General features: G+C 61.8%; 1 protein-coding gene across 3 annotated transcripts in view; it reads right to left on the bottom strand.

The window, feature by feature from the left end:
• KCNT1 (potassium sodium-activated channel subfamily T member 1) overlaps window positions 1–14,132 on the bottom strand; it is a 71,030-nt gene extending 56,898 nt beyond the window's left edge. The window contains exons 1-2 of one of the 3 annotated variants that reach the window (XM_018056071.1): window positions 14,023–14,132; window positions 2,503–2,661 (exon numbers count right to left, since the gene is read on the bottom strand). In XM_018056071.1, coding sequence (XP_017911560.1) covers window positions 2,503–2,661; window positions 14,023–14,132 — 269 coding nt within the window. Of the gene's footprint in view, window positions 1–2,502; window positions 2,662–14,022 lie in introns of those variants that run through there. The other 2 variants (XM_018056068.1, XM_018056069.1) reach the window with 2 other exon arrangements.

Below are 14,573 nucleotides of genomic sequence, written 5' to 3'. Positions count from 1 at the left end.
CTGAGGGAGGGGAGGGGTCTCCACACACGTGGTCTTCAAGATGGGGGCTCAGGCGATCTCAGGACCCCCCACGAACCCCCAAGCTGGTTTCCAGCACTGCCTGCCTCCATGAGACCTGTGAGCACGAGGGGTTCATGAGAGGCAAGACCCGTGGCTGCCTTTGGGCAAAGGTTTGAGAGAAACTCCTTGGGGAGGGGGCTCCCTGAGCTGCCTGCTCAGAGGACTGGCCCCTTCCAGTCCCCCCACTGACTCACGCCCCTTCCTTTCAAGTCTGGTACTCGGTGAGGACAGCACCATGCCTCAAAGACCCCCCTCCAGCCCCCACGAGGAACAGGGGCAGAATCACCTTGTGCAAACCAGCAGCCCCTGCCCCTCCTATGGCCCCCTGGCTGTTCCAAGGGCCGGCCAACTGCACCAGGCCCTGTGCTCCTCTGTGGGTGGGCAAGGGGCCCTTCCCCCAACAGCCTGGCAGAGGCCATGCTCCCGCTCTTTCTTGGTGACACCCCCCAGGGCCAGCCAGCCCTGCAGACACCAGTGCAAGGTCTCCATGCCGACCACAGGGGTCTTTCCTCTGCAGGATTCACAACACACACACGCAAGTGTATATATGTGCACACACAACGGGTCTCCAAACACCATATGCACACAAGCAGGAGGTCCCTGGGCCCAGCGCACAGGAGGCTTTCACCCTGAAAACAAGGCCAAGGAGAACGGAGACTGGGGTTTTGCCAGGAGTCAGGGGGTGGGGCTGCTCATGGGGACCAGGTTCCCCCTGGGGTGATGGAATGCTCTGGAAGTACATAGTGGTGATAATGTAGTTACCAAACTTCACTCTATATTGTAGGTTTTGTGTATTTTATCATGATTAAAAAACCCCAAGTTGTAGGGTCCAGAACACAGTGGGGGTTTCAGTGCCAGCCTCCCAGGTCCCAGGGGATGGGGACAGTTTCCTCCAGGCAGACACAAGCCACCCTCGGCTGAAGGCGAGGACCTGCCATCCACTCCTGAAATCCAAGGGATGCGTCACTGCAATTACGTCAGCTGCAGTCACTGGCATTTCTGGAGCATTCGGAGGCCCCAGGCCCACTCAGGAGATGGATGCCGTTTCCTGCCCGACAAGGAAAGAACCTCCGGGGCTGCTGTTTTAGAGAAATAACAGTCCCAGTGGAGCAGGCAGGGAGGGGCTGGTGCTGACTCAGGAAGGTGCTGAGCTTGCTTGCAGCTTAGGGAAGCCCCCAGCCCTGCCCTCCTCCGCCCCTGCCCACGCAGGAGCTAAGTGAACTCTTCACCTGGGCATGCGTTCCCTGGTGGATTTACCTATTACCTCTGCACTCAGTCTGACAAGACAAAACTACATGGCCTTATTCGTAAGGCCCCTCCACTAGGCTCACATCCACAGGTCTAAGTGGGTGAAGTCCCTGGGTTCCAGCTCTCCTCCTGATTCTACCCAGGGAATGCAAGCGAATGCCATCTGAGGTCTGGAAGGGTGTTCTGCTGCCAGCAGGCAGAGCAGATTTCAAACTCATTTTCCACAAGCCTCATGCGTAGTCCTTATGTCCTGGCCTCATTCACAAGCCTGATTTCTCTCCCAGCTGCAGTTTCAGCAGTGGATTATTCTGAAAGCCCCATCTTTGTCCTGACGATTTTCAACCTCGTGGACTTTGTGAGCTAACTCGAATCACTGCACCGCGAGGGGAACACTGCAGAGTCACAAGCCCAGTTCAGGGCTGGGTGGGGAAGGAGACCCACAGATACCAGCCACCGCCCCCAACACACTACAACGGAAGCAGTTCCGTCCAAAGTCCCTCAGGCTCCAGGGTGAGTCCCTGCAGGCATAGAAGCGCCTCCCTTGAGGCTGACAGAGCTAAAGTGCTGGGTGTTTACTGAGACAGCTATTTGGGGAAAAGGCAGAGAAAAGCAACATTTCTCCCAGCTTCCTGCCAGCCCCCTCAGCACATGAATTATTTCCAAGGGCTCATTTTGCTGGTCCTTTGCCGGAAGACTCAAGTTTATTTTGCTTTTTGCTACCTCCCCCCAACCCCGCCCCAGGATAATCTGAGGCTAGGGTATGTTGTCAAACTCGGTAAGTGACCACGACACGAGCTTGAAGGACATATCCCCCGATTAATAATAAATGACCAGAGCCAGCGTCTGGAGGACGCCAGTCTTCAGCCAGCCCGCGGGGCTGCAACACGGAGCGCTTCCGGCCCTGGCTTGTGCCCAAAGTCAGCAGAGCTGCTAGCGGGGCTGGGGGCCTGTGGGCAGACCCGAGGAGGGCAGCCTGAGAATCGGTCTCTGGGGCGACTGCCCGGCACAGAGCATCCCGTCCCACCTTCCAGGACCCTCCCTGGAAGATGCTTCCCACCTACCCCATCCCCTCAACCCAAACTTCTCCGATCCGGGAAGCCCGGGAAAGTTGAAGGGCGCGGGTCGCTGGCGCACCCGCGGCCTTCAGCACCGTGGACAGCTCCGCGCGCCGACCCTACCCCCCGCCCGCCCTACCTGTCGTCGTTCTGGAAGGACTGGTCGCCTAGCAGCAGGTCCCGGAAGCGGTACCGCGGCGGCAAGGGCAGCACCTCCGAGTCCAGGTCGCTCATCTTGAGGCCGGCGGTGTCCAGGCGCGCGCCGTCCCCGCGGCCGCCGTCCTCGGCGCCGGGCTGCCTGCGGGCACACGCCAGCGCCCCCTCAGCCCGCGCCCGCGCCCTCCCGCGCCCAGCGCCCCCGGCCCTCCTGGCCCACACGGCCCCGCCTCCCCCGCCCGCCCTGGCCGCGCAGCTCCCCCCATCCCCACGCGCCTGGCCGCGCAGCGCAGCCCGAGCCACTGCCCCCCCCCCGCCCCTGCAGGGCTGTGAAGCCCACTGCAAAGCACCTCCAGGGTGTGGGGGAGGTTCGCCACTGCCCACATCAGGGGCGGGCACTCACCCCACCCCTGGCTTCGCACCAGGGCCAAGGAAGCCCTCCCAGCAACCCCCACATAGACTGCCTACTCAGCCTTCCTCAGGATCCAGAACACTCATCTCCCCTACTTCCAGACCCTCAGGCTGCTGGGCTCCGGCCGGGGGTGGGGGTGTGTGTGACAAGGAGGCTTAAGAAAAGGCCCTTGTCTGCGGCCTCCATGGGGCCAAGCGGCTCAGGTGGGATCAGAACCTGGGAGGTGGTGGCAGTGGGGACGGCAGGATCCCTCTGGGCCCCCAGCTGCCCTTTGCCCAGTATCGCCAGGACTCTGTGGCCAGAAGCCCCTGTCCCCACCTGGCAGGACAGAGCAGAGGAGTGGGATCAGACCAGGTAAACTGGGAGGGCCCTTGGTGGTCTGCAGCCTTCTGGGGCCCAAACATTTGTCTCCTGGGGCACCTGCCCCTTCCCACCCCCACCCCACATCCAGGTGAGTTTTGGCTGTGGTCACCCTCAAGCACCAAGGCTCCCGGTTCCCAGCCTCCTGGGACGACAGCCTCATCAGGACCTCTCTGCCCACCACACAGAGGCTTGTTCGCCAGCCCCCGTGCCCCGTCATCACCCAGTGGGTGCTAGACACAGCAACGCAGCTGCATAGCACTAACTGAGTGCCCTGGGGAGCCTTACCTCCATGGTGCAGGCAGGCAGGGGAGGCGCGGCCACCAGTGCAGGTGGGAGGCTAGGGCAGACCCCCGGCTCCTGCCAGGTGAGCCCAGCCCCAGGCCACCCCTTGGTGGTGCCCTCAGCGCCCTCGCAGGGAGGTGGAATTCTCTCCCTGCAGCCTCCACCGGCTGAGGTGAGCCCTCACTCTGCTCTTCTAAGAGCTGAGACCCCCTGGGTGGGGGGCAGTATATCAGCTGGGACCCTTTGGTGATGGACCCATGAATGGGCCTCTTGGGGCCTTCAGAGGCACTCCCGCGATGGCAGAGCAGCTGGAGGGCACAGGGTGCGGGGGTTCTCTGCCCTGTGAGGCCTGTCCCTGCCAAGGGTCAGGAGATGGAGGGAGGAGCCTGGCTCTGCCCCTGGGCAGGTGCAGGGCTCTGCTGACCACACTCATTCCCAAACTGAAAACTCATAGACAAGCTGTGCGAGAGGCTGGGAGGCCAGGACACTCACCTGGAGCACGAGTTCCACACTGTGGGGGGGCGGGGGGGGGTGACAGGCACTCTGGTCCCCTCTCCCTCCTCAAGGCGGGAAGGGCAGGCACATTTCCCGGGCCCCCAATGAACACCTAGCCCACGCGTCCCGACGCCTGGACAAGCGGCAGGCAGGCGTCAGCCCCTCATCCCATGGCTTTGGGAGCTGCTCAGGGGCCGTCCCGGGCCCAGGCTGCGAGTGGCCTTGTGGGCCCAACACGCCTGTGCGCTGTTCTCTGGGTCACGGGGTCAACCCCGAGGATCTGGCAGAGTTTGTAAAGCGACATTTTCCTAATCGCGTCAGTGTGGCTGCATGTTTTTCCTTCGTCATAAGCTGGGGCCGTGGGGAGGCGCAGGCAGGCGGGGGAGAAACGTGGCGGGAGGTTGGCGTTGTGTTTTCTTGCTTTTGCCCCTTTCTTGCCGACCGCCTCTTTCGACGGCAGAACACCAGAGCTCCCCGGGCATGGCTGCCTTTGACCCCTTCTCCACTTTGACCTGTTTTGGGTTTTCTCTCGTGTCCTGGCCTTGAGACCCGGACACAGCAGGGTCTCTGCTTCAGGAGAACACGGTGAGGTGGAGGGTGGGGGGAAATTGTGCCAGGAGTCAGAAGGCCAGGTTGCCGCCCCACCGTGTGGTCTCCAGGGGTGACCGGGAATGCGGCCCCTCCTCCCTCGTGGTGCAGCCAGGACACAGGAGTCTGGAGGGAGCACGCACCGGGAAGCAGACGCCCCGCAGGCCTCGTGGTGTCCTGCCTTGCTGCCCCAGCGGAGCCGAAAGCCCACACGAACCTGAGTGATTGTTGTGCTGGCCAATGGCCAGGCCCCAGGGCTCCTGGAACGGTGCCCCTTGTAGGAGGGACATGGCCAGGCAGCTGCTCCCCGTGTCCAGGGGCCTGCTCAAGGCCTGTCTCTCGGCCCAAAGGCTTGTGTCACTGAGAGCTTCCGGGCATGTGGGACTTGGGGGTCCTGTCCCCGCCCATGCCTGCCTACCCCCCACAGCTGGGATGGTCCAGGTGGGGCAAGAGCGGTCCCCCGTGCCTCCTCGTCGTCCCCTTCCTCTCCTCCTCGTGGAGTGACCAAGGGGCGGAGGACCCGGGGAGGAAGTCCAGGATCCCCAAACCACACCCAGTGTCTTTTCTGTCTGATGGCCACACGGAAGAACGCAGGGCTTCCGTGGCCTAAAGAAAGCATCCATCTCCCTGGCCCTCAACTGCCCTCAGGACAAGACATGGAACTTCATCACAGGACTCACTGCCCCCTGCCCCCCGGAGCCAGGACAGAGCACCCTCCTCCCAGACAAGGCCTTGGGGGACTCTCAAGTCCCCTCGACATGAACCTGCCAGGCCCAGGAAGCTGCCCAGGGTCCTGATGACTGAGCAGGGCTCAGTCCTGCCCCTTTAGTCCATGGTGAGTGGCCCCAGGGAGGTCACCTGACCCCTCTGAGCCTCAGTTTCTTCTTTCATAAATGAATATTCTGAAGCCTCTACCGTTATGAAGAGATGGTTGAGATGGAATGAGACAGCAAGTTTAAGGTGGTCAGTGTGTCTAATCCATGTCAGGTTTTAATTTGGGGCTGCTGAGCCAGCTGTTTGGCCAAGTTCCAGTGGACAAAGGCCGGACCTGACCCCAAGCGTCAGGTTCCTGGGACGGCCAGCTCCCCGTCCGCATCTCCCCACTTCAGCAGGAGGCCCCTTTGGGGGCCTTTTGGGATGCTGACCAGGGAGGCCAAGGCGACAGGAAGCCCACTCCCAGCACACACACAGCAGGAAGTCACCTCCCAGTTTGGGGCACATGAGTTCGGGCACCCTGATCCTCTGGCCGCAGGGGACAGACAGCCTGGGCCACAGCACTGCACGCAAGCTGCGTGCCAGGCACTGTGACTGCACTGCCTAGCGAGGAGTCCTCGGAATCCCGCCTGCAGCCAGGACTTCCCGTCTCTCTGACAGGAGCTGAGGACATCTGGCTCACACAGCCTAGGAAGAGGCCCCGGAGGCGGGGGTGGGGAGGCCAGGCGCACCTGAGGCAGAGCCCTGCTGTTTACCACCAGGGCTTTCCAGGTGATACTAGTGGTAAAGAACCCACCCGCCAATGCAGGAGATACAGGAGACGCAGGTTTGATCCCCAGGCTGGGAAGATCCCTTGGAACAGGGCGTGGCAACCCACTCCAGCATTCTTGCCTGGAGAATCCCATGCACAGAGGAGCCTGGAGGGCTACAGTCCATGGGGTCACAAAGAGTCAGACACAGCTGAAGTGGCTTGGCACGCACACGCTACCCACAATTGGCCAAGGGTCATCCCTCTGAGGGGCAGGACTTCCACTTCTCCCCCCTCCCAAATCTTGACCCCCACCCCCAGCCCGGGTGGTCAAGGAGTTAAGCATGACTGAGGAGGGTAAAGTGGTCAGAAACCTCCTTCTCCCACCAAAGGCACCAGGCCCTGGTGGTTGCCTAAGTTTGCCACCACCAAACCGTGCCAAAGCACAGAAAGAAACAGAAGTGACTTTGTTCATTTTCCTAAGCGGACCTAATCCCATCACCAAAGTCAGGTGCAGACAACACCAGGGTATTGATACATACGAGGGGACCTCCCTGAAGGCTCTAAGTGCAAAAATCCTAAGTAAACTGTCAGTAAGCGGAATCCAGGAGTGCACTACAACACCACACCACCAGCATCCAGGAGGATTTACCTGAGTGTGATGTACTTCACAACGCCAAGGAATTAAAGGAGAAAATCTATATGATTTTGCGAGCAAATACAGATCTGTTAAGGATCTGTTAAGACCCCAAATCCGTTAGTAAAATTAGATATAGAGGGAATGTTCTTAATTTGATTAGCAAAACCAACAGTGGAATCCTGGGGGCATTCCTGCTCCGGGGGGAACACAAGTCTGTCCGCTGCAACAGTCCCAACGGGTCTCCTGGGTGCCCACCGAGACGAAGGGAGGTGTGGGAGGAGGGAGACGGGGGCTCTTTCTGTTGTCAGCAGCAGCATCCCCATTTGCCTCAAAACCCCCAAAGTCAACTGAAACCTATCAGAACAAATGAGAGCTTCTAATGAGGCCGCCAAACCAGAGAGCACCGAATGTATGAAGCGAGGGCAGGAGCAACGAGGTGGCGCAGCATCATGAGGGGGAGTTCCTGCCCCATTCTCCCTGAGCCTACAGGGTCGCTCAGGGAGGCCACCCACCGTTCCCCGGCACCGTCTAACGGCAGGAGGAGCTCGTGCTCCCAGCCCTCGACAGTCCCTTCCCCAGACGAGGGGGCAAAGTCAATCAGCACATAGCCATTTCGAGTCTGACAAACCACTCCCAAGATTTACACTGAAGACTAAATATGCAAGACCGGCCAGGATGGGTGTGAGAGAAAAACAGAGAAGGGGCGGGCCTTGCCAGCTGTCAGGGCTAATTTATAGCCTCAGCAGAGGGACCGGCTCGAGCTTGGCACGAGAGAGGACACAGAGCCGGGGAATTCAGGATGAGAGGCAGGCGATCTCAGGAGGGAAGCGGCAACTTGGGGCTGGGGTTGGAATGAGGGCCACTCGTGGGATGCTCGTGGCATTCTGGGTGGTGGGGTTGGCGTCCCCTCATTTTGCTGATGGGAAAACGGAGACGCAGAGAAGTGAAGGAACTCAGCTATCCAGGCGGGCCCAGCCCCGGAGCCCAGAGACCCTCAGGGGCGATGCCATCTGACCAGCCATTAGCGAAAAGGAAAAACCCACTTTTCAGCCCCAAACCGAGGAGGCCGAAAGAGGACACAGAGCAGAGATGTCTGCGGTGGAGAAGGCCTATTGTTTAGCAGAACAGGCACACAAATGCTTCCACATGGGAACAAGACGCTGGCGTTTAAAGAAAGGATGACAGGGAAGAGCAGCGACAGAAATCAGGTCAGCGCATGGGTGCCCGGAAGTCACCCAGGAGACAGACGGGCAAGAGGAGGCCAAGGACGGAGAGGCGGCCACTCAGGAGGGGACACAGGAGTCCAGCGCCACACACATGACGGGCTTCCTGCCCCCCGGTCACCAGGAGACAGACCAGCGAGCATCGTTAACAGGGCCGGGGGCCTCTCCAACTCCAAGCCTCCGCCCGGGACCTTCACCCACACTGGGGACACTGGGCCCCCACCCGCCTCACGACGACACAGTGGGCAGCCCGGACGTTCGAGATGGAGGACATACCGCCCTGTGAACACAATCCACTCCAAGAGAACCCCAGGGAGACAGGCTTTCTCTGCAGGCCTGGCTCACACCAGGTGTGTAGGCCGTCCCTACCACAGGGGGCAGTTCCAGGGAGCTGGGGCTGGGGGGGATTCAGGCCCGTGCCTCATCCTTGGTGCTGCACCAGGAGACACACTGAGCGGGACGCAAGTTATTGGACATGAGAAGAACTGGGGGCCACCTGCCTCCCCTACATGTCACTGGGCTGGAGCCGCAGCCCCGGGAGGGTCTCTGGGGAGGAGGGGCATACGACCTCCTGGGACAATGTCCCTTCCAGCCAGGCTCCTCTAGGCAGGAGTCCAGATGGCTTGGAATGCTCAAGTTGACCCAGTGACTGACGGATGCCCCACTGGCTCGAGGATGTGGTCCTTCTAAGATGCATCCTTCAACACTGGAGAGCCATGACCAACAGAGGGGGCGGATGTGTGCCTGTGCACAGGTGTGCATGGACCAGTGTGTGCACGCAGATGTGCAGGTGAACACACAACGTGCACACGCACACATGCACCCACAAGTGTGTGTACCCACACGCGTCCACACGGACACACATAGGTGTGTGTACCCACATGCGTTCATACACACACATCCACACACAGGTGTGTGTACACACAGGTGTGTGTACACACACGCGTCCACACGGACATACAGGGGTACACACACGCATCCACACGGACACACACAGGTGTGTGTACACACACATGTCCACACGGACACACCACAGGTGTGTGTACACACATGCATCCACACGGACACACACAGGTGTGTGTACACACACATGTCCACACGGACACACGCGTCCACATGGTGTGTGTACACACACGCGTCCACACGGACACACAGGCGTTCACACTGCCCAGCACCCAGGAGAGTCCTCAGACCCTGCAGCACCACCAGGGGGGTGGAGAGCAGCTGAGCGCTGGGCTCGGTGCCCAGGGAAGCAGAAAGCCGCCGCCACTCTCTGCTGACCGCGACAGAAAAGCTAAGTGCTTCCTCTGTCCTGTAATTAAAAAGCCAGAGCTGCTCAAGCTGCCCAGCAGGTAGTGGTGGTTGTCGGGGGATGGGGGCGGCCTCTGGGAAATATCCACCCTCTCACTAGGGGAGGGGGCTTCGAGTCAACGCTGACGATGGCTGCTCACCAGCCACTCCGAGGGGCATCAGAATCCAAAGTTGAAAGCTCAGAACACATCACTGAGCCGAGTTCAAGCTCCGGAGCTGCCAAAGAGACTCCTTCTAGCAGCTTCTCCCGTGCACCAAGCAAGCCCAGGGGACAGGAGGAGGGGCCTGGCATCCCTGTGGACACGGGGCCTCGGGCGTGTCCATCACCTCCCTGCTCCCTGGCCTTCCCCAAGCCTTGGGCCCACCCCCAGGACACTGGGAAGCAGAAACCACGGGGACTGCAGCATTCACCCCGCTTGGCCACCCACCTGGACTGGGGCCTGCCTCTGGGGAGGGCCCTGCTGCAAGTCCCCAGAGTGGTCGCAGCATGTCCAGGCCCCTCTGTGCCAGGCACTGTGTGCACATCCAGGTCGCAGGCCCAGCACTCACCATCTGGCTGCCCATCCCCTGGCTGGACGTAGGGTGGCTGCTGGTGGGGGTGGATGCTGGGGGCATCACAGAGGCCTGGGCTGAGTGGCCGGGGTCCACCTGGAGGCGGAAAGCTGCCCTGCCTGCCCCGTTCCCATGGCTGCAGGAGGCACCACTGTATTCCTGCTGAGCCCTAGGCCCCACGGCTGGCACGGCCTGCAGGGGTGCCCGGGCCTCATCTGGGGGCTGGGGCCCAGGGCCCAGATGGGGACACCCTGCCCACAAGGGACACCTCATACCCACAGGGCCCTCTCCTTAGAGCCCCGAGTCCCTGAGAATCTGATCCCTGCTGGCTTCCTTGCCCTCCTCCTCCAACCTGCCAACGTATCGGGGCTCCCCCTCCCCACAACCTAGGGGCTCCCGTGTCCGCCAGACGGGGTTAAATTCTGCGTTCACCTGGCACCCGGGGCCTCTTCCTCTGGTTTGAGACTCTGAGCTTTTCCCAAGATCAGACACCTGCCAAGAGGCGTCCAGCAGCGGCCTCTGGCCCGGAATCCGGGTCTCTGTGAAGGCAGCTCAAGGCCCAGGCGGGGCCTGTCCCGGGGTGGAGGCAGGAGCGGGGCTTCTGGTCACGTCATTGTCAACTTGCGGGCAGCATGCAGGCCCGCAAGGCTGGCGCCGCAGGGTGGCTTCCGGGCCTCACCGCCCATGAAGGACAAGCTGACCACAGCCAGAGACTGAATGGGGGACCCGGGAACACGCCCCTCTGTGGGAAGTCCAAAGCACAGAGCAAACCTCCTGGGACAGGCCTTTTCAGGCACCACAGTCCGGAGTGGGCCTTCCATCTCAAGTTTGAACTTGCCGGCGGCTGGTACAGGCCAGACCAGCCCATTCCCTGGCTCTGCAGGAGGAAGAGGTTTTGGCAAACGTGGTGGGCCCACCCGAGCACACAGCCTGGGAGAGTCCCCTCGACTCCTTTAAAAACACCCATGTCATCAGGCGCTGCTCCTGGGCCGCACTATCTGCAGGCTACACCCAGAGACTCCATGTACCCGGGAACAGCTGGCGAAGCCCCACGGCCATGGAGATGGAATGAGAAACCTCAGGGGAGAGGTCACAGCTCAGTCACGAGACCTTCTGAGAAGAGGGCAAGTTGTGCTAACAAGGCTGGACTCCCAGCGCGCAGAGTAACTCAGGGTTAGTCAGCCTCTTAGACAGGCCTCCCCGGTAGCTCAGTTGGTAAAGAATCCGCCTGCAATGCAGGAGACCCTGGTTCGATTCCTGGGTCGGCAAGATGCCCTGGAGAAGGGAAAGGCTACCCACTCGTGTTTTGGCCTAGACAATTCCATGGAGTGTAGAGTCCATGGGCTCACAAAGAGTCGGACACAACTAAGTGACTTTCACTTTCGGACAGGCTGGGACACCCATCAGACAGGCCGGGACACCCACGTGGACAGTGGTCAGAGCCAGGCATGAGGACACGATGACACCCGCAGACCCGTACCTGGACACAAGCAGAGTCCTGTGCAGGCACCGCCCCCAAACCCCTTCTCACTCACCTCTGCCCGCCCGAGCTGTGGCCAAAGGCAGACCCCCGAGTTCCCTCCAGCCCCTACACCAGGAAGCTGGCTCTCTGGCTGGACAGGGCTGGGTTGGACCTCAGCCGTGTGAACCTTTTCCCACAGAATCTCGGCAACTTCCTGCTGCCCTGCAGGCACGGCTCCCTAATATGGGCCTGGAGGGCTGGCCCAGATGTCCAGCCAGACATGGACCCTGGCGGGATGCCAGCCCTGGATCCGTGCCCTCTGCATCAGGGCCCAGAGGGTCCCATGTTGGCCCCGTGGGAGGGGGGGGGCAGTTCAGTCAGGAAACCCTCCAAGGAGAGGGGAAGTTGTGCTAACAATGCTTGACCCCTGCCGTGCCAGGGTAACTCAGGCTTAGTCAGACGCTCAGACAGGCTGGGACACCCACATGGACGGTGGGTAGAGCTGAGCATAAGGACATGGGTGGCACACACAGAGACTGGCACCTAGACGCAAGTAGCGCCCTAAGGCCACTGGCAAGAGGGGGTCAGCTCTGGGGCAGCTGGGGGTGCCCCAGCCACGCCCTCTCCCACCTGCAGGGCAGAGATGTTAGGACCTGGGGACGGAGCAGGGCCCGAAGGACAGTGCCCAGTGACCACAGGGGACAGCCAGGGCAAGGGACCCCTGGGCACAGAGGGGAGGCCCCAGGGTTCAGACAGGGAACCAGGCACCAGGGCCAAGACTTCTACGGCCTGGAGTCCTCCTGGGACTCCCCATACCAGGCCTCACAGCCTGGGGGCAGCCCGGGGACCAGGCAGGGCTGGGGGTCAGATGGGGGTGGAAGGCCCCCCCTCCCCACCTGCACCCTCCCCCACCTCCTCTTGGACCTGAAGCCCGACTCCCTGAGCTGCTGGCCTTGGCCACAGGCCCCACCGCAGCCCAGCCAGACTTCCTCCTCACCCTTCCTGACCTTCCTGTGGGGGCTCCCACCTGGCCTGCCTGACGTGCCCTCGGCCCTGGCAGCCACCCCAGACGCTTGCAGCACGACTGGGAATCCTGCAGGGACAGAGGCAGCTCCGGCCAGGGGGAGGGCACTGTCCGGGGGGAGATGGAGGCATCCGGGGGATTGAGCCCACCCAGCCTAGACTTCAGGATACAGAGCCCCCGCCTCCGTCTGGGGCAGGCCGTCCAGTACAGTGGGAGGACCGGGACATGGGTCACCAGGAAGATGGGTGACACCCTCCCGAGCAGGGAGACGGGCAGAGGGGCAGTCAGACCATGATGGTGCAAGACCCCCTCTTGGGGTCACCTACTCTGTGCCTGATGGATGTTACCTGGTTGACCCTCGGAGCGACCCAGGGGAGGTCCAGACTGTGCCTACTTTATGGAGTTAATTTTGCTTCCCAAGGACACTACTGGGCAGCTTGCTCTCAGAGCACTTGCCCTAGGCTATGGCCCCAGGACCCCACAGGTGCCAGGCTGGTGCCGTCCCTGCCAAGGGACCACCCTGACCCTGGACATGTGGCCAGAAGCCTCCCCTCCCGAACCTGGTCACTCAGCACACATGGCCCTCCCTTCAAGATCATCTGCTCCATTCCTTACTTGACAAGCGGGGAAACTGAGTCCCACAGGAAATGGCCACAGCGCTTGGCCTTGAACCAGGTGTCCACCTCTTCTCTGGCCTTAGAACAGTGGACCGAGTGGGACCCAGAGGCCGGGGTGCTGCTGATCTGGGGAGGCTCGCACCGGGCAGTGGCTGTGCCTGACCTGGTGTCTGGCTCCTGGCCAAGGGTGAGGAGTGTCTGTGTGTGCCGACCCTCTGGGGGCTGGTGGGGTGGGGGGAGGCCCCAGGACAGGGCCCTGGGCGAACCCCCTTGGGATGGTCACTGCTCTGTCCTTCCGGGGCCCCTGCCTGTGCTGTGCCCTTGGTGCTGGTCACCAGGAGCCACGTGGCACTGTGGACATACCGGGAAGGTCACCTCCCGGCCACCTGGAAGGCCTTGCTAGTCGGCCCTCTCCTCACACGTGGACACAGAAGTAACCGGCTGGCGAGCACCATGGGACCAGACCCAGCACCCCTGCCCTTCATCTGACAGCCCGCCTGCACCCCACACCCCATGCCCCACACAGGGCTCTTCCTTGGAGGAGCTGCCCCTGGGAAGCGGGGGAATCCCACTCCCCCCCAGAGCCTCGCTGGCCCCGGCCAGGCCGTCCCACAGGCTCCTCCCCCAGGCCAGAGCAGAGAGGGGGCTGGGAGGCCAGCACAGTGCCCGGCCCCTCTGGCACAGAGGGCATCCGAGCTTCCTGCCTGCAGGGTCTGCGCCTCCCGGTGCCTGGGAGATGTATGTAAGTCTGGTCACACTGTGGCCATCTTCCATCAAGGGTGCAGATAGACAGACAGCAGTCTGGGCACCTGCTGGTGATCTGAGTGTAAGTGCCCAGCGTGCTGCCACCCGGCCTCGAGGGGCAGCCCTCTCCCCCGCGCTCCCCAAGCTCAGTGGGGATGTAAGCTCACGGTGGTGGGGGGAAAGGGTAGGGGTAGGGGGGAAGGATGGGGGTGGGGGGCAGGCAGCCTAGGGAAGTGGGCATTTTGAGGATGAGGGGTCCTGGGAGGGTGGCACGAACTCCATCTGGGGTCCCTTCTTATGGGGGGTGGGGGGGCCCGGCAGACCGTACCTGGGGGCGCACTGGCCGTCGTCAAACACGAAGGTCCGGTTGGTGTGGCCCCCGCCTTGCGCCCCTTTGTAGACATCCCCTGGACTGTGCACCCTGTCAGGAAGCGGCATTGGGCTGGTGGCGGCTGCGACTGAGAGGCAAGGGACACACCGGGAGCGACGGGAGACTTCTTCCCCTCCACCCCCCTCCCAGCGCTGTGCCCTGAAACACTTCTCTGATTTCGGTGGGGGTGGGAAAAAAAAAAAAAGAAAAAAATCCTGTTCCAGGGATGGTTTCGGCGCCGGTGCGGGCGCGCCCCCTGCCGGCCACGCTGGGAACTGCGCGAGGGACGGGGAGGTGGTCCCTTTGCGTCCCACCTGCAGACCAGCCTCCCAGAGACTCGGGGCACAGGCTCTTCAAATGCTCAAAAATAAAACCCCCAAACCCCAAAGACCACCACCCCTCTGGGGGCAGGGTTCCACAGTGGGAGGCGCTCCCAGGGGGCTGGAGGCCTCTGCGCGCTTCATGGGTGAGGGTGCCTGTGCTGCTGGCCCTGCCCGCCTCTGGGGTGG

Source organism: Capra hircus, chromosome 11 (assembly GCF_001704415.2).
Source record: "Capra hircus breed San Clemente chromosome 11, ASM170441v1, whole genome shotgun sequence".
NCBI lineage: Eukaryota > Metazoa > Chordata > Mammalia > Artiodactyla > Bovidae > Capra > Capra hircus.
This window is presented reverse-complemented; position numbering and strand designations above follow the sequence as displayed.